A 20,347-nucleotide genomic window follows, 5' to 3' on the forward strand; every position below is an offset into this window, starting at 1 on the left:
AGTTCAGGTCTATTCATTTGGATTACTTCAATAGATTATTAACTGATCTCTCCCCCTCACCCCACCCACCCAACCCAATCCATTGGTAAACCCATCCTCCACACACTGCCAAATTAATCTTCCTAAACACATCATGTTTGCTGAATAAAGTCAAAATAATACTTCCCTAGTTTCTCTTTCCAAGCAATCTTCCACTACTGTTCTGCATGTACTGTATGTTTTAGTCAAACTGGACTCCATGCTGTCCACCAAAACCTATCCCTATGTCATTCAATCTCTGCTCATGCTGTTACTATATCTTTAAATATCTACTGTGTTTCTCTTTATCCCCAACCCAGCTTTATTTGTTGGAAATCTCACTCATCCTTCAAGACCCAAATTAGATACTACCTCTTCCATGAAGCCTTTCTTGATTCTCCCCTCTCCAAAATTATAATCTCTCCCTTCTTGAAATCCCCCACCCCATCGCATAGAATTTGTACTTCAAGATATTATTTTTACCACATATTATAGCCATTTTTTTATATTGGAGTATTTTTTCTGCTTCCAACCCATTCCTAGACTATAAACTCTTTGAAGGGAGGAGTTGTATCTTATTTGTAAACCCACCAATGCCTAGCATGGTGTAAAACCCACCAGTGCCATAATGGATACTGGATTAATATTTATTTGTATGGAGTTCTCTTGCCTTAACTCAAATGCACCTGGATTGTCTCATGTTCCTGCTGAGTGACAGATTGTTCAAATAGTATTCTCTCTTCTATTCCTCTTCTGAAGCTAGTTATGAGTCAAAGCAATCAAGTTGCTGACCTTTGTTATCTTTTGCTAGTGCAGAAAAGGAAGATGCGACCTCTCAGAGGGCTGAAGAACCAGTTTCCAAAAGGCCCAGAGTGGTCAATCATTCAGCCTGACAACCATTTTGCTTAATGCCCTTGATGATCTGGTTCCCATCCACCTTCCAGTTTTAAATCAGGTTTTTCCTCTTTATACACTCTACTATACAACCACCAGACCCTCTACCGATACAAGTGGTCCCACTCCATCTTAACTTCTACAGCAGGTTACCCTCTGTCGCATCCCTATTTTCTTAATTATTTTCAGCCTCTCCCTGTCTATTGGCTGCTTCTTTACTGCCCACAAACATCCTCATGTCTCCTCATCCTTTCAAAAAACACCCTCACTCAAATCCAGCTTCAGACACTTAACACTTACTAGCCGTGTAACCTTGGGCAAGTCACTTAACCCCAATTGCCCTGCCTTCCCCCTCCAAAAAGCAAAAAATTAAAAAAAAAATTTTTTAATTTAAAAAAACCCCTCGCTTCATCCATCCATCCCAGCTGGCCATTGTCCTGTGTCACTCCTGTGCTCGGGGGCTAAACTCCTTGAGAAGGCCATCTACAATCAATACAATTCTCATACTCTCTTCTCACTCTTTTTTAAACTCTTTTCAATCTTTCTTCCATTTTTTTCATTCAACTAAAACTCTTTCTCGAAAGTTACCAGTGCTCTCTAAACTGACAGATCCAATGGCTTTTTCTCAACCTCTCTGCTGGCTTTGACAGTATTAATCACCCTCTTCTTTGTGCTCTCCTCTCTCTAGGTTTTCAAGACTGCTTCGTCACCCCCACCCCCACCCTTCCCTGCTCCTCTTCTACCTGTCTGACTCCTCCATATCCTTTGTTGGATCTTCATGCAGGTCATGCCCACTAACTGTGTATGTCCTCCCACACTCAGCTTCTTCTCTTCTTCCTAGATATTATTTTGCCTGGCAATTTCATCAGCTCCCATGGATTCAGTTTTCATTTCTATTTATCCAGCCCTAACCTCTCTCCTGATCTCCACTCTTACATCTCCAGCTGCTTATTGGACATCTCTAACTGGGTGTCCAGTTGCCATTGTAAACTCAACATATCCAAAACTGAGCATATTAGCCTTCCCTCCAAACCCTTCCTTCTTCCAAACTTCCCTATTTCTATTGAGGGCACCACCATCCTCCCAGTCACCGTCATGAGACCCCCATATGCCATCTGCTGCCAAGGCTTGTCAATTTTACTATCATAACATCTCTCATGCACACCCCCTTCTATCCCCTGACACTGTCATCGCCTTGGGGAAGGCTCTCATCACCTCATGACTGGACTGTGGCAACAGCCCACAGGTTGGTCCTGCTTCAAGTCTCTCCTGGCTTAGCTACCAAAGTGTGCACAGTGTCTGGCACATAATAAATCTTTGATAAATGCTTGTTGATTTGACTTGAGTGGAGATTCCCAATTCTACCCTCTGATGCTTTCCTGCATTTGTGCAGGCCATGCCTAGAAATTTGTCGAGATTATTTAAGGCTCAGTTCAGGCATCATCTCGGTAAAGCCTTCCCTGGTTCCCCCAGGAAAGCATGAGAGCATTCTTCTACAATTTCCCTATGGTACCTCCTTTGCCTTCATCATACCATGCCTCATGCTCTATGTCTGTCTGCCCCTAATAGATTATAATCCCCTTGACAAGGATTGTGTCATCTGTCTCTTTATGTTTAGTACAGTGCTTTGCACATCATCAAAACTCTTTAAATGCTTGTTGAAATGAATGAAAAGTAAAAAAAAAAAAAACCATCATCTTCAAAAGAAAATCTGAGTCAATTGCCTGGGCCAGGTCCTTATTCCCTCATGCTTTTCCCAAATCCAGGTAAGTACCTAGAACTCCTAGCCTGGGCTCAGACTTCATACTTCAAGAATGGAGAAAACTATACTGAAAATAGCAGCAATTTGCTGGGATAATGTCAGTGCAGGGAAGCTGCCACCCACACAAAGGAAAGAATGTGGAGTGCAGAGATAAGAAGGCTGGAGAGGGGCAGGGCCTGATAGCTTTGTTTTCAAGCTGTTGTCCTGTAGAAGAGAGTCAAGTCAGAAAGCCTTGGTGAAAAACCTATTATGTGTCAGACACTATAGCTGAGTGGAGCTGGCCTCAGAGTCAGGAAGACCCAGGTTCAAGTCCCTTCTTGTTCAGGCATTTTTCAGTCATGTCCAACTCTCCATGACCCCATTTGGGGTTTTCTTAGCAAAGATACTGGAGTGGTTTGCCATTTCCTTCTCTAGCTCATTTGATAGATGAGGAAACAGAGGCCAACAGGGTTGAGTGACTTGCCCAGGGTCACACACCTAGTAAATGTCTGAGGCCAGATCTGAATTTAGGAAGATAAGTCGTCCTGATTCTAAATCCAGTGTTTACCCACTGTGTAACTCACTGCTCCCCCCACCTTTTTTTAAACCATAATACCCAATAATAACCCAGATTTGCAAGGCACTCACATCTAGTTACAGGTAAGGGCAATAAAAGCTCACAGTTAATGTACCTCTTTCAAAAATCCCACAAAGTCACTTCACAAAGACTGAGGGTTTATAAATGTGGAGTCAACAAATGAAAATCAGGATAAGGAAGTTTTTTTCCACACAGATGCTGATGGAGATAAGACAAATGAGACCCTATAAACTGACTTATTCATGGGCCTCATGTAGCCAGGCTAGGACTTCTGCCTAAGTCCATTGTTCTTCCTATGAAACCACGCTGTCCTTATTATTAGGAAAAATCAAATAACTAGGAGGGCTCTTTTGGGGTTTAACATTTTTTTTATTTCACAAATTGTCCAAACTTCTCAAAAATGATATTTTACAGAAACTTTAGGAAACAGCTAGAATTTAAAAAAACAAAAACAAAATATGGCCCCTTGTTCATGCAAAGCACACACACACAAAATTTACAATAAACTTTTGTACATAGGAAATAGTAAAAATATATCATTTTTCATAGAAAAAAGCACATATATAAACTGCAGGTAGAGGTGGCCTGCAGATAATATTATTAAACACAATACAGATTTAAGAACAAGGTGAAACTCGACAATCCAAGACAATGATAAGCATTTAATTTGGGAAACAGGAGACATGAAATAACCCAAATCTATTTTTGTTTCCTATAATATTAGACATCAATTTCTAATAACAATGTATGGCCCAATACAAAACATGGATTTACAGATGGTACTTTTCCAGTGGGCTTATGGTTAAATTGTGATATGCTCTCAATTAAAAAGATCATTGAATACAAATGAAAATTATTCCAGTTTAAAAATACACAGGTGATGAACAAAAAGGGGAAAAAAATCAAACCAGAGAGCTCTGGTTCTGGTCAAGTTGATTTTATACTGTTAGAAGGGCTGAAGTTATGATTTTTATAGAGCACCAGTACTTTGTGTTCAAATGGGGCATACAATACACTGACATATATGAAAAGGTTTTCTGATATCTACTTAATAGCAAGATGCTTCCTGGTGAAATACACCCAGGTTTCACTGGACTGTTACCATGTTATTTACCAAACTAAGGACTGACTTGTGTGACACAACCATAAATATCTCATTAAAAAAGTAAACAATTCTGTCATCTCGACCTCAGGCATCCAGAGGCTGCCAAATATCCAGATACTTGGCACCCTTCATACAAAACGAAAGTGTCTAGCACTACGCCTTGCATACAGTAAGTGCTTAATAAATGTTGAATGGACGAATGAACACATGGATATTAGGATAATGAAATTTTTCACGCAGATGCCTATGAATAACTCCAAGAAGGCACTTAGTTAAGCAAAATATGTTCCAACTAATTTTTAGCATCTGTCTAGCTACAAGGTTAATTGCTTTCTTGCTATCTAAAGCTAACATCTACCTATATTCAAATGCTGTAGTAAATCGGCATGCAATAATGTAATTTTGCCTCTCTTATTCCCAAGATGGATAGACCTCCTACACTTAACTTCTTGGTAATGTGCAAACCAGCTTAGATTTTTAATTTGATGCTAGGTCCCTGTCTCAGAACTTACTCCATGGAAAACAAAATTAAATTTGAAAACAATATTTGGGGGAAAAAAAAGGTCAATCTTTTACCATCCTAGAAAAATGAATTTCTAACATGTGTATCTTTATTATGCAGTTTTGTTACAAGCTCATGATGGACTGAGGTTTAAAAAAAAAGAGCATGACCCAAACAACACAGGACTCTTTGGAGCCTTGGAACATTTGGAAGCTACAGTTCCACAATAACAGGAAGAGAAACGATACTCATGTGTTACATTCTACGTTTGTCATTAAACCTAAGGGCAGCTTCAGAACCACAAAGTCATCCCTCTCCAAATCTTGCTAACCACAGAGAAACATGTGCACCTAGGAAGAGTGCTGGGCTTGAAGGGAGCCAATCTCAGTAATATTTAAGAAGGAAAAAAAATAGGTCATACTTTAAGAAATTCTTAAAAGGGAATTTTTACACCCTAACAATGGTGTTATATGTATGTGTGGGTATCTGGAATGTATGCATGTGTTTATTATATACACACACACACATATACTCATACATACACAACACTGGGCATGTTTTTAACCTTTTCTATGGAATAAGGATTAAATAAAAATTCACTTTAAAGCAAGGACGCACAAACAATAAAAACTTATAGTCTGGCATATCATATGGGCTAACAGTAAAGACTGTAGCCCATGAGTCCCCAAACTACACAAGAAATTGGGATTAAAGAACAGGTGCTATGAATGACTAAAACATTAATCTTATGAGTTGCTGCTTAGATAAAACCAGCACTGCTGTGTATATTAAAAAAAACAATGACCAGTTGGGGCCCATTAACTTGGAGATGTGCCAGGACAGGAGATTCATTCCCTCATTTTCGATTTCCCCCCCTCCCCCAGTCCTTTCATTTCCTATAAATTGTCTGACCAGCAAACATTAAACCCATGTTTTTTTTTTATTATTAAGGATGGTTTTTATTTATTTTTACATCTTCTACCATCCTTCCCTCTTGACTAAATTCTACACGCCCATCACCTAACATACCTTTCTCCCAAACCATTCTGTAACTGAGTACTTTACAGTCAAAGTCTTTTTCTTCTCTGAAGAGTCTGAAGCCCTCCCTCTCTACACACACGCATACACACACATATCAGAATGGCTTTTTAGAAAAATCTCTCGTTCATCTCAGGCAGCCATTTGTCCCCTGCGTGTTATGGCAGCAGGGCTTTGGGCAGTGGGTCTCTGCACACCTGCCTCTGGTCAAAGATGGCCTGTCTCTGAGAGCCTCGCTGAACAATGCTGCTCCCCAATGGAGATGAGGGGCTGCTCTCTCCCAAGGTGATGAATGGGAAAGGGAGGGTTCATTCAGCCTGGATGTCACATCAAAGGCCATTACAAGGAAATTTTCCAACACTCACAATTTATAAAAAAAAAAAAAAATCAAAACAAACAAAAACAAAAACAAAATGGTAGCACTCTCATGAAGAAGATCCCTTCTTTCCTGGCTCTGGAAGTTTACTGTTTCACTGCAAAGATCCGGAAAGCCTTCCCATCTCGAGGGGTCCGCAAACTGCAAAATAATACAAGAATTGAGTTACTGACCCTCAGTTCATTACCCAGTCACTTATACAGAACTTATTTTCAATGCACTATGTTGGGAGAGACAGAAAGGAAAAGGAAGATATGGTTCCAAGCCTGCAGGTAGCTTAATTCAATAACTACAAAACAAAATAAAAATGGCATGACCAGAAGAGAGGCACAGAGTGAATGCCGGCATTTTAATTAGATTTCAAGCTCCTTAAGGGCAGAGACTGTCTTTTCTCTGTTTCCGTATCCCCAGCACTTAGCACAGTTTCTGGCACATGGTTGGCATTTAATAAATGTGGATTGACTGATTGAAAGATGGATTTTTGTGTCCATGAGCAGCTTGGGATCATTGAGGATGGTGCACAATTTCCCAAATGCATTGGAGTTCACTTCCTTTCTACTATTTAACTCTGGACAACCCATTGAGTTTGTGTGTGTGTGTGTATCATTAACAAGCCCTGATTATTATCCATAAGCAGGTCCCATCCATTATATATGATTATACAAACACACACACACACAAACTCAATGGACTATCCATCCAACTACGTGTCATTTTCTGGATATAAAGCATTTTTTCATACCTTTGACGCCTCTGCTGTGGATCACTAAGCCTGTAAAATGAGGGACTGACTTCTGGGTTCCCTTATAATCCCAGATCTATGAACCTGTGAATGGTCACAAATACCATTGAGAAGTACAAGAGTCCTGATATACTAACAACCAGCTATGTGACTTTGGATAAATCACTTTTCTGTTCTAGACCTCAGTTACCCAGATTAAAAAAAAAAAAAAAAGGGAACTGGGAACATAGGTAATGGAAGGGGATCGCCGAAGAGGTAGTATTTATGGCATTTAAAGTAGCCCTTGAAACTGGGTAGAATTTCTATAGTCAGAAACAAAGTCAATAATAAAGTCTTCCATATATAGCAAACTGTACAGGAAAAAAGTGGGGCACTACTGATGGGGACCTATGGAAAAGGGTGAATAACCCACTCTGGCTGGAAGGAGTACATCTAGAGAGGAGAAGCATGAAATGAAGATTGGGGCCATATTGTGAAGAGTCTTTAATGCCAGGTTAGGAATGTTGGACCTTATTGGGAAATAAGAAGCCCCTAAAGATTAGCTTTGAGCCATAGATTGGTATGAGCAGATCTGTCCATAAGAAACAACAGTAGCACACATTGAGAGTGCTTTACATTCACCAAAGAATGCTTCATCTGGAAAGGGTGGATAAGCCAGATCAGAGCAAAAGCAGCTTGCAACAGAAAGACCTTGTGCTATAGCATGGCTCTAGCAGTGGGATTGTTCAACTGGAACAGAAGAGTTTATAAGAAGCATGAGTTCCTTCAGCCAGAAGAGACCTTGGAGGCCATTTAATCCTCCTTCACACCCTCCACCAATGAGCAAATCGAAGGCTTGCCCAGTGTCACACATGAAGTAGATTAGTTGGGATTTCAACCCACATGTCCCAATTCTAAATCCACGTTCTCTTTACCACGTCATAGTTCACTTTAGCATGAGAATATCCCTTTGAAAAAGGGAACTACAGCAATCTATAGGGAGACTCACTGTGCTTTCATCTACAGTCTTTAGCACAGTCAGCTGCTTGAGAGTTTCTGTAGAGGTTACCTGTGTCATTAATGTGAATTTTCTTTCTATTATGGAAGCCCAATGAACTGTTCTGTTCTATGGGATGCTTTGTTTGTAGCTGGTGGGGAGAAAGAGAGAAGAGACAGAGACAGAGAGAGAGAAAGAGATCACAGAGAGGAAAAAGAGAGAAAGGAGAAAGGAGGGAGGGAGGGGGAGAGAGAGGGGAAAGGGGAAGAAAGAGGAGAGAGGAAGGAGAAGAAGAGGGAGAGAGAGGGGAAGAAAGAGGGAGAGGGGAAGAGGGAAAGGGAGGAGGAGAGAGGGAGAGAGAGAGGGAGAAGCAAGCATGCTTGAAGGAGCAGCTGGCAGATTTAATGCGCTTTGTGAATGCTTCAGGGTTTGAATCTAGGTCAGGCTCATTAAGTTATTTTCTTTTAACTTAATACTTTGATAGGACTCTAAGCTGAAAACAAGTCTGGTGGCCAGAAGTCGGCTGGACATTCTGTGGCCCCCTCTCCTTCAGTCTCCCTCAGGCTGTGGAGTCCTTGCCAGCTTCTCTCTTCGCCTGGTACTCATCACTGTCAAACTGGGTAGCGCCAGGCAGCCTGGTTGGCAACTACATCTGCAGTGGCTAGAAAAGGCTGCTCTAATGATGGGTCACCAAGCCATCAGTGCAGAAGGCAAGCAAAGGACAAGGAATCGATTCTCAAATGAATTCTGAAGTGACAGAGGCAGTGTGCTGGAATCATGAGTCTTGGTCTAAGAAACTAGAAAGCTGGATTCCAGTCCAGTCCTGGCAAGAGCCCCGGATTTGGAGGCACAGACTCTCAGAGCAGAAAGAAGTCTCAGGGGCTATCTGGTCCAGCCCATACCTGAATAAGAACCCCCTACGGCATTCCCAATGGGCTGTTAGCCAGCCTTCCCTTGAACACCTTGCTGGGAATAAGGGAAAAACCAGAGGTCTTGAGTTTGAATCTCAGCACTGTGACCTTGAATCAGCCCCTTTGCCTCTCTGGGCAGCTTCACTCTGCCCACCTGTAACATGAAAGGATCTGACCAGATGGTCTCTGAGGTCTCATCTAGCTGTAAATCCCATGATGCTTTAAGTCATTCCACCCTTAAGTCTCAGTTTCCTCATTAATAAAATGATGGAGTTGGTTTAGATCAGGGTTTTTTCATCTTTTTTTGTGTCTTGGACTCCTTCACTAGATTGGTAAAACTTATGGACTCTCCTCTCAGAATCAGGTTTGCATAAAATAAAACACATAGCATTGCAAAGGAACCCACTGGAAAAAAAAAAAAGCAACCAAATGCCATAGACACATTCACAAAGCACCTGAAATCTATTCACCAACTCCTTCCGGTTCTGGGCAGCCCACGTTAGCCTCTGTCTGGAGACCATTCTAGCTCCAAATCCTATGATGGTACAAGTCACTTCCTCTCTTTCCTATTCTATAATTCTATGAGAAAACCTGCTATCTGCAGCTTCTACCCATCTCCTATCTGCCTTCTCCTTTCCCCACCCCTGCCTTCAGCCCAGCTTCATGCTTTTGGCTACCCTGGAAGTGAACTTTTTAATACATCAGACTGGAGTACACAATGTGATTGAAATCCAAGGTGAAGCCAAGATCCAAGAACGGTGCTCTCTGACACACACTTAATCTGTGGCTAGCCCTTCGGCCTTGCTGCCAGTAAAGGAGGGGACTCTGGCTGCAGCCCCTCCCCTCCAAATTTTTCTGGAACAAGGGTAGTCACTGCTCTGCTGACTTACTCAGGATTCTCCTTTCTTCTTACCCTCCCAAACCCAACTTCAGGGAGAAAAAAATCCCTCAGAGTCTTATGGAAAAAATAAATACCCCCACCTAACTTTCTGAAATGCCCAAAGATCTAAACTTCATCATTCTCCCTCAGGAGCCCGAAATTCTCAATTTGACAAATGTCAAAACATTTTAAGGATTCACTGGAAATGCCAAGTCATTGGGGCTGCCCATTGTTTGCTGTGATTTGGTAACAGGAGGGATGCAGATCTGACCACTTCACCCCCTTACTCAAAATTCTTCCATGCCTTAACTGTTGCCTCTAGGCTAAAATTCAAAGTCAGCCTGGAATTTAAGGCCTTAGAATCTGCTCCTACCTACCTTTTCATGTTCCATACTCTGTATTCCACACAAAATGCCCCTGCTAGACGCTTCCCCTCCATCTCCTGACACTGTGCCTTTACGTGGGCCCACATGTCTGCACTCTTTCTTTCTTAACTCTCATTCTAGAAACTCACAACTTCCTTCCAGACAAAACTAAAAGGCTACCTCATTTCCTTAACCCCCACTAACTATTATTACTCTCTCTTCTTGAAATTACTTTCAAAGGGTATTTTAGGAAGGAGCGGCTATCAACCATGGAGAGGGATCAGAAGAGGTTTCTCCATTGTACACAGTGACAGTAATATTGTACAATGATCAATTGTGAATGACTTAGCTATTCTCAGCAAGACAATGAACTAAGACAGTTCTGAAGGACTTATGATGAAAAATTCTATCCTCCTCCAGAGAAAGAACTGATGGGGTCTGATTACAGATCCAAGCATACCTTTTTTAAAAAATTTCTTTATTTTCCCTGGGGTTTTTGTTTTTGGTCTATGTTTTCTTTCATAACATGACTAATGTGCAAATATGTTTTGCATGACTGCATATGAAGTGGATGGGGGCAAGAAATGTTATGGAGGTGGAATGGACACAATTGACAATTAATTGTGTGCCAGAAGAGCAGGGTAGAAAAATTAAAGAGGAGATGGAAAATATGTGACTGAATGGGTGAGGACTCCCTCAACAGAAAGAAGGGAGGTTGGAAGATTGGCAAATTGGAAATGGCAGTGGGAGTGGGGGGGGGGAAGATAATAATAAGAAATTGTGCTTTGGACAAGTTTTGTTGTCCATGGGACATCCAAGTAGAGATTGACCAACAGGTAGTTGGTATTTCTTTAGGATTCAATTTCTTCCTCTAAAAAATGAGATTGAGAGTGGTAGGGGGAGACATTGGAAAAAACAAGGAGTTTAATAGATCTGGGATTCTTAAACTGGGGACTGAACTTTCAAAAGAAAATTGCAATGACTGCATTCGATATAATTGGTTTCTTTTGTAATTCTCTGTATTGTATGCATTTAAAAATATGACTCTGAGAAGAGGTCTACAAGCTTCACCAGACTATGTTGAAAGACTACAAGAAACACAAAAAGTTAAGAACCTTTGAGTTATCTGATCCTTAAGATTCCTTTCAACTTTTAAAAAATGTCTTGGATTCTATCTATGATTCTAATACAGTGTCACTTGAACCCTCTGGATTTTGAAAAACAAAATGACCACAGTCTGATCCCCTTGTAGGGGACCATGACAAAGGAATGGTCATCTCACAGGACTTCAGGAGAGAAGTCAATAGAGAAATCTTAGAATCATTGACTGTGTCTCTCTCTTTCTCTTCCAAAATGGACCTACCAGGAATCCTACCATTCTGGGAACAAAGGGCTGAGAAATATTTCCAAGCCAATTCCCAGATGGTGGGAATGGAGGCCCCAGGGCAGGGACCCATCCTGAAAAACATTTACTCTGCTGCCAACAAGGACATAAATTCCTCCCATGAGAGTTCTCTAAGCCTGTGTATGTCCCGGTAAAAATAAAATTGTACTTTTTAACTTAGGGAATCCTTAAAAAAAAAAAAAGACTGAAAATACATTTCATCTAATAGTCCTAACATTGGCTCTGTTATCAAAGCAACCTCATTTTGGAAACAGTTTTTCAAGGAACAATTTCTTGCAAATGTTGACCATTGTTAAAAACAACTAGGTCTCTCCCTTACACCAGGAGTTACAGAAATTCCAAAGATGGCAGGAAGAATATTTTTTGCATAGTGGCAAATGCGTTTGATTTGGGCTCAGAGGGCCAGCATTCAATCTAAGGCTCTGTTACATACATATTATGTGTATGTATGTATGTATGTATGTATGTGTGTGTGTGTATATATGTGTGTGTGCATATACATATATACATGTTATATATTATTAATAATTTTAAAATTAATTTTATTAATTCATTTCCTTGCATCTCAATTCCCTTCTCCATTTCTCAAACTTATATGGCCCAAGGGCACACTGGGCTGTCTCTCAGACAGCTCCTAGAACTCCCTTTTTTGAAAGTCATTTTCATTTTGGGAATCACATAATGAATCTGGTAGGAGTGAGCTCTCCAATGACCAGAGTGGATGGGCCTTCTGTAAGCCACTGATAATAACACTCATTTACTGCTATTATCATTATGCCTACAAGTGGCAACACGTACAAAAAGAAGGGAAATCGATAATGAGCAGTGAAATTAATTTTGACTTGTTTTAACCTTAATTGTCTTTTGGTTATAAACACTTAATTGCAAGAATTTTGTTTTCTAAAGATATATTTTTGTTGAGTAAGAAAGTCAGAACAAAGAGTTTATTGTTGCCACTCCAAATCTAATTGGTTTTGTAGCTTTCCCAAATGCATTATTCTTTGTCTGTAATCTCTAAAATGGGGATAATGCTTATACTGCATATTTCATAGTATGATAATTAAGAAAAAAACCCCAAAAGCATTAAGCAAAATGTGAGTTCCTCTCATCATCTCGTCCAACCTTCTAATTTTACAGAAATCTTAGGATCATTGACTGTGTAGCTTTCTCTTTCAAAATGGACTTACTGGGAATCCTACCATTCTGGGAACAAAGGGCTGAGAAATATTTCCAAGCCAATTCCCAGGGTAACTGAGGCCTGGAAAGGTGGAGTGATTTATCCAAGGTTCCACAGCTGTCTGATGGACCACCAGGGATCAGAACCCAGGGTTCCTGACTCTCAGTACAACACTCTTTCCTCTATGTCCTCTTACTATGAAAAGCAAGGATCTGGGAACGTATGCCTAAAGCCTAGCAAGTGGGGGGGAGGGAGGAGGAATCATTTCTCTTGACAACTGGTTGGAGCTGTTGAGCTTTTGGAAAATTACAACACTGTTCATCACCAAGGGATTTTTTCATAGCAACCCTGAGAATGAGCTAGCAGAGTAATACTTTCCCCATTCAGCAGAAGAGGAGACCACGGCCAAGAGACATGATGCTTCTTGCCCAAAGTCACACATTTAACAGGTGGCAGGGCTGGTGGGCCAGCCTAGGTCCTCTAAATACAAATAGAATGCCTTTCCTAGAACACAGCTTGTGCTCAACTTGAAGTAATCTAGTTTTATGGAAGAGACCCATCATACCACATCTAAGACCCAAAGAAAGAGGGCAGCAAAGCCACCTCAGGACTCAAATGCACCTGTGATCTTATCTGTGCAAATATTCCCTCGGGTCCATGGCCTTCCACAAATTCCCAACAGGGGATCCATCTCAATTAGGTGGCACAGTGGGAAAGATGGTAGACTTGGGAGCTGGGAAGACTAGAGTTCCCAAGCACACTCAGAGATTTCCTAACTGGGTGATCTTGGGCAAGTCTTAACTTCCTTCAGTCTCAATTTACTCATCTGTAAAATAGAGATGAATAGGAGAACTCCCTTCGCTAACTCAGATTGGCAACTTGATTATAACTTAGTCTTTGAGAGCTACTTTGAGAACTACTTTACTAGACTCTTTGTGATGATCAGATGAGATAAAGTGCTTTGTAAAGTATACATAAAGTACTTTCTAAATGTAAAGGAATCTAATAATAATGATTATTATAATAAGAATAATAATAACAAGCCTCTCTCCGGTAAACTGTAAACTTCTTGAAAATGAGGTCAGGGAACCTCACCCCTTCATCTTCTGCCAAGCTCCCTGGCACCAAGCTGGTAAGGCTGGGTAAAGGAGATGCTTAAATTCCCCTCCCTCCTTGGGTACTCTGCTAATAGCCTTCTCCTAACAAACTGCTATTTTCTGCCCAATTGGGTGGCAAATATAATACTCATGCAAGTTGAGGCAGACAAAGAGAACAAAGTGTAACCCAAGTAATCTCTCCCCAAAACACTGTCTTCTCTTAAAGGGGAAAAAAAAAGCCTTCCAAGAATTGGTATCTTGGGATTTCTTTTTCCACTAGACAGGAAATTCTACTTAATCAGCTGCCTCATTTCCCGCCTGTTAAGTCAATGGAATTTCCCTTCATCAAGCATTTCCAAATGAAGGTTATGATGTTAAAAAAGAAAGAGGCATATCTGGTAACAAAAACAATGATAGCCTTCAATTATAGGATGCGTGTACGTGCCAGCACGTGGCACAGTGGGGAGAGCACCAGACTTAGGGGCAGGAAGACCTAAGTTCCAGTCCTGACTCTCACTAGCTAAGTGATCCCGGGAAAGACACATCACTTTTCTGAAGCTCAATCTGCTCATCTGTAAGATGGAGATAATAATACCACCTGTGTCATAGGACCCAATAAGAAACTTATGTAAAATGTTTGCAAACATTAAAGTTCTATATAAATACTGGCTGTTATTGATATTAATAATTAAAATTAACATTATATCAATGTTTAATTACTAATATTGAAGGAATAACATATCTATAATATAATTTAGTAATTGACACTAATTGTTAATTATCTGATAAGAATTGATTATATTAACTGCAAATAATTATATAATTAATTATGTAATAATTAATCACCCACTGGCAGTTAATATATTGATATTACTTATATGTTATTAATATATAATAACAATTATGTGATGATGATGGTGATGGTGATGGTGATGATGATGGTGGTGGTGGTGACGATGATGATGCCAGAATGGTATAATAAACAGAGGGCTAATCTCGGAGTCAGAAAGACTTGATTTTAAGTCCTTCTGTCTCTGACACAAATGATCTATGTGACTACAGGCACGTCATTCAGCAACCTGATGCCCCAAAAAGCTCTCAAAGACTAAGTTACAATCTGAGTTAGAGAAGGGAGTTCTCATATTCAGAATTCCCTGGGCCAAATGAAATCACAGGACTGTACCCCCCCAAAAAAAGAGACTGGAACTACTGTCCCCCTATTTTACAGATGAGGAAACTAAGACCCAGAGAGATGTACTGATTTCCCAACTTTCATGACCAATAAGTAAATAAGTCTTCATGATGGTAGCAGTAGCAATAGTAGTAGTAGTAGCAGTAGCAGTAGTAGTAGTAGTAGCAGCAGTAGTAGTGGTAATAGTAGTTATAATAGTGGTAGTAGTAGTAGCAGTAGTAGCAGTAGCAGCAGCAGCAGTAGTAGTAGTAGTAATAGTGAACATTGATATAGGATCTACTATGTGCCAGTCATTATCCTAAGCTCTTTATAATTATCATCTCATTTGATCTTCCCAATAACCCTAGGATATAGGTGCTATTGTTATGCCCATTTTACAGATGAGAAAAATGAGGTAAACAAAGGTTCCATAAGTGTCTGAAGCTGAATTTGAACCCGGCTCTTCCTGCCTCCAGGCCCAGGGCTCTACTCATGTGCCATTAACAGCTCCAAGCTGGGTAGGATTGGGACTCAAACCCAAATATGTGCTCCCCAGACCACCCTTCTTTCCCCTACACCACATGGTACAGACCCAGCTGACAGCAATAGCTCCTACTACCAGCTAGCCCAGTTTGATAAATTCAAACATAAGTCAAGACTCTTGCCCTCCCAATTGTGCTCATTTCCACCTACATGACCTTGGGGAAATCATTTAACCTTGCGGGTCTCTGTGCTCTCCTCATCCGAAAAATGACTAGATGACCCCTAAGGTCCCTGCCAGGCCCACATACTGGGCTCATTTCCCCAAAATTTAAAAGCATGGAAGTGAGCCTGAAAGAAATGAGTCAACAGCCTAAAGCTTGTTTTAATCCACTTCCAGGCCGGCTTCCAGGGAAGATTCGACTATCAATAGAGTAAAATACTTTGCTGGAACAAAGCCCAGGGAAGTGTCTTGTGTTAGACAAACATGTGGCCCAATGGAAATGGGGGGCCAGGAGAAACCAGGAGACTCCAAAGTAACAATCTGCTCAACCTCTTGGGCTCGGGTCCCATTTCCAGGCCGGTGCAGACAGGTAATGCCCCACTAATGTTCCACAAGAAGGAAGAGTGTGCTCCTACCTTTCAGACTGAACCCCATTCCTGAGCGAACCGACATAAATCTTCTTTTTATCTACAGGCATCACGTCCACATATCCCCCAGTTTCATCTTTGATAACTCCAGCGTGCACTGCGGTCCTGCAGATGCTCGAAGTCTGCAAGAGTACATGGGATTATTTCAGGGATGTGACATTTCTCCAAAAAGGTATTTCAAATTCAGTGTCAAAGACACTGCCTTGCCCTTAGTGGGAGCCCAGAAAATCCTTGTGGACTCGATGACTGCTGTATCAGATATTTCAACACCATCGGTATATTGCTGTGGAACATGCCCTGGATAGTACATCAGGAAACCTGGACTCTAGTAATAGCACCGAATAGTGAGAGAGGTCTAGACTAGGACTGGAAAACCTGGGCTCAAACCCCAGCCCTATTACTTATAACTTGCATGCTCTTAGGCAAGGGACCTTACTTAGAATCATAGATTTAGAGGTGAGCTGACCCCTTTCATTTTACAGATGAGGAAACTGAGGACCCAAGATGAGAAGTGGTTTCCCAAGGCCACAGATGCAGACAAAGTCACAATCTGAATGACTCAACACAGTGTTCTTCCCACTATTGCCATGTTGTCCCTTTCTTGAGGCCTCATTTTCCTCACTCATAAAAAGAACAAAAATGAACAAGATTGGTCTTCTCCAGGAATAATGGTTTGCAGTTTGACTCCTTAAAACCTTAGTTCCTTCATCAGTTAAATAGGAATAATATCTTCTTGACCTCTCTACCCCACAGGTTTGCAATGAAGGTCAAATGAGAGAATATCAGTAGATTTGTAAGTTATAATATATCATTATCATTATTATTATTATTGAGGAAATTTATTTAAATAAAATTCAAACAAATCTATATTAAGCATCTCATTATATACAAGGAACATAGGCCCCTTCTCTCACTAAAAGTTGCAGATTCTCTGCTTCTCTGGTTTTCTAGAGCAGTGGTTGCCAAAGTGAAGGCTGAGGGAGTCTAAGAGAAAACCCAGAAATTACTTAGAAATGACCAGCAAGAATATCAACATAAGCCTTTGCATAATCCAGGGATGGGGAATGAGCCCTGAGCAGCATGATTTAGTAAGTAAGCATAGCCAATGATGAACTTCTCCATTTGGATCTAGAAATCAGTGTGTGGTATCTTTTTGGCTCTGAAACATGAAAACTAAGCATCAAAATAGACTGAACTTGGAACCCAACCGTCAAACTGCTATTATTACAAAGAAGTAAATTAAGATTTTCTTTTTTTTAATTTAGTATTTAAATTTTTTCCCAATTACATATAAAAACAAATATTCTTAAGCACTTTGCAAATATTATCGTGTTTGGTCCTTACAAGAATTCTATGAGACAGGTGCTACAATCATCCCCATTTTTTACAGGTGAGGAAACCAAGGCAGAGAGGCAAAGTGATTTGCCCAGGGAAAAGTGTTCATTCAGAGTTAATGTGTCAAACTTTGCAAGTTTCAAAGGTTGTTTATGTAGCCTCTCTGTCCTTCCTAGTTGATCCTGGTAGGCTTCCCCAGTCTCATATGTATTTACTACTTGGGTTTGCCTCATTCTTGGTTTGGCGGCTCTTAATGGCCAATTTGATTTTGCTTCTTATGATCAACACTGCAAGAGAACGTTTCGTCTGGAAGGCTTGCTTCACACAGACTTTTGAAGGCAATGGGAAATCTATAAATCTCAGGAGTTAATGTGTGAAATTAAGCTGTCCTTGAGGGATTTTTCCAAAATATCAATTTAAAGTTATTTTTTTCCAGACCCCGTTCCCTATTCCAATGCTGCAATATACCCCAAAGCGTGGGTCCTTCCTCCCTCCTTTCTTTCCATTCTGGCTGTCAGAGCAGCCGGATGGATAATCACTCCCTCATCACTCCAAACCAAAAATCCACTCTGGGAACAGGCTGTTATTGTACTGAGAGCACAATAAAGTGCTTCATCACAAAGAACTGGCTTCCCGCCCACACTATCATTTTTTTCTTCAAGATGGAAGATTTCTGTTGAGAGAGAATGGGGACTCACCATCGAGGAGACAGATCCCTTCTCTTGAATAAGACCAGTAGCATTGGTGTAATGGACACAGTTCTGGGGCTTCTGTCATGAAGACCTGGGTTTGAAACCTACCCCAGAAACTTCCTGGCTCAGCCTCAGTTTCCTCACATGTAAAATGGGGATAATAATAGGACTTACCTCACAGGGCTGTTGTGAGGATGACATATGTACCAAGGATGCCATATGCACTTTTCAAACCTTAAAGCACTATAGAAATGTTAGCTATGAGAACTTAAAGGCAAATGTCTTTTCCAAACTAAATCCTGTGATCCCGTGGTCTTTTATGGTCTTTTGTCTCCCCCATTAGATTATGAGTTTTTGAAGACAGAAACTGTCTTTTGCCTCTTTTTGAGGTACTTAGCACAGTGCCTGGTATACAATTGATGCTTAATACGTGTAGACTGATTGATTGCTTTTAACCATGTGTTAACATCTTCATGAACAACTAAAACAATGGATTGAGGTCTAACTCAAAGAGGTAGAGTTTGGAGTTGGAATCTGTCTGAGAGGTCATCTATTCTAATCTGTAACTGAACAGGAACTCCTACCACATCTCTGGCGAGATTTCGTCCAGCCTAGGCTCCCGTTGTAGCCTTGTGCCACCCGAAGCAGCTTGTGCCACCTGGGCGTAGCCCTGACCATAATGACATCGAGTCTCCTCCCCATTATTCCTATTTCTGCCTTTGGGGACCAAGGACAGCATCAGGTCTAACCTAGACCCATGACTGTCCTTTCCAGCACTTCAAGACAATTATTGTGTCTCCTCATCACCATGAATGGACTAAAAGTTACTCTCAGATACATGTGAATGAGAATAGGCAATCCTGGTAACTGAAATCTTGTGTGGGACTAGACTGGGGGTCAGGAGACCTAGGTTCTTGTCCTGGTTTTTGTCACTAGCTAGCTGAGGGATCTTCACTTTCCTTCCTGACCTCACTTTCCTCATATGGAAAAAGAAAGGGGGGAGGATTTGATGGCTCAGTGGAGTCAGGAAGACTCATTTTCCTGAATTTAAATCAGGCCTTAGACCCTTACTAGCTGTGTGACCCTGGACAAGTCACCTAACCCTGTTTGCCTCAGTTTCCTCATCTGTCAAATGAGCTGGAGAAGGAAATGGCAGACCACTCCAGTATCTTTGCCAAGAAGACCCCAAGTGGGGTCACGAAGAGTCAGACACGACTAAACAACACCAACAAAATGGACTATATCCCTCTGGGGTCCTTCCCCCTGCAATAGTCCATCATTTCCAGGATTGCAAAGAGATCTGTTCTTATTTACAAGGCTGGTCTAACATTTTTGTCTCCACGGGTCCAGTTGCTTAGATAACATTTCCCAGAGTTACTACCTTAGGAATCATCAGTGGGGTGTCATTACACCAGTGATAAAAATCAAGCTAATTGCAAACTCCCAGCTCCTGGAAATTCCTCCCATTGGGAATGAATTACTGAGTTCTGCCAAGAGATGAAGTGCTTTTCATTTCACGCCCAAGGAGGTGTTCCCCTGCCCTCCCACCCCCTGAGGGTTCCTGAACATTGATGAACTGTTCATTTTCCCTCTTCCCAGCCAGCCCTGTCATGAGATGATTCAACATCACACCCAAAAGCACATCTTCCCCTCTTAGGGGATGGCACCATTCATGGCATACACTGATACACTGGGGTTGGGTAAAGAGCTCCCTTCCTCTTTCTCCCTTCCTTCCTTCCACACCCTTCCTCTTGCATGGCTTTTGTGAAAGGTACAGGTCGTGCTTTGCATCTGACTCAACACTGATGTCTAAATATGTGGTCATTCACTGAAGTACTTTTGTGCTGCAGAATCTTTGGATGGGTCTCTAACCCATCACTTGGAATGCAGGCAGATAAAATGCTATCTTTAAAATCAGCAGAGAGCAAAGACTGCCCAACATCACTTGCCACACAATCAAGTTTTTCTTATTTCTCTTGCGTCTCTTACACACCAACAGAAATCCCTCTTGGTACAAAACAGCTTAATCTCCTCTCCTGCCATCTTCAGAGGATACAAGAACCCTCCTTTGTCTAGGAAAGAGCCAGCCTTTGACGAAGATGCAAAAAAATATTAATTGTCCAAATGATACTGAAATATCCCTGATGGGGCGGCTGGGTGGCACAGTGAATAGAGAACCAGCCCTGGAGTCAG

General features: G+C 41.1%; 1 protein-coding gene across 1 annotated transcript in view; it reads right to left on the bottom strand.

The window, feature by feature from the left end:
- Nucleotides 1–3,599: 3,599 nt before the first annotated feature.
- The window catches only part of CRISPLD2 (cysteine rich secretory protein LCCL domain containing 2), a 79,043-nt gene continuing 62,295 nt past the window's right edge, over nucleotides 3,600–20,347 (bottom strand). The window contains exons 14-15 of the mRNA XM_069085636.1: nucleotides 16,116–16,249; nucleotides 3,600–6,413 (exon numbers count right to left, since the gene is read on the bottom strand). Of these exons, the coding sequence (XP_068941737.1) occupies nucleotides 6,359–6,413; nucleotides 16,116–16,249 (189 nt within the window). The 3' untranslated portion in view covers nucleotides 3,600–6,358. The remainder of the gene's footprint in view (nucleotides 6,414–16,115; nucleotides 16,250–20,347) is intronic.

Source organism: Petaurus breviceps, unplaced genomic scaffold (genome assembly GCF_028583685.1).
Source record: "Petaurus breviceps papuanus isolate PSGF00001 unplaced genomic scaffold, PetGlider_PUasm1.0 176, whole genome shotgun sequence".
NCBI classification, from domain to species: domain Eukaryota; kingdom Metazoa; phylum Chordata; class Mammalia; order Diprotodontia; family Petauridae; genus Petaurus; species Petaurus breviceps.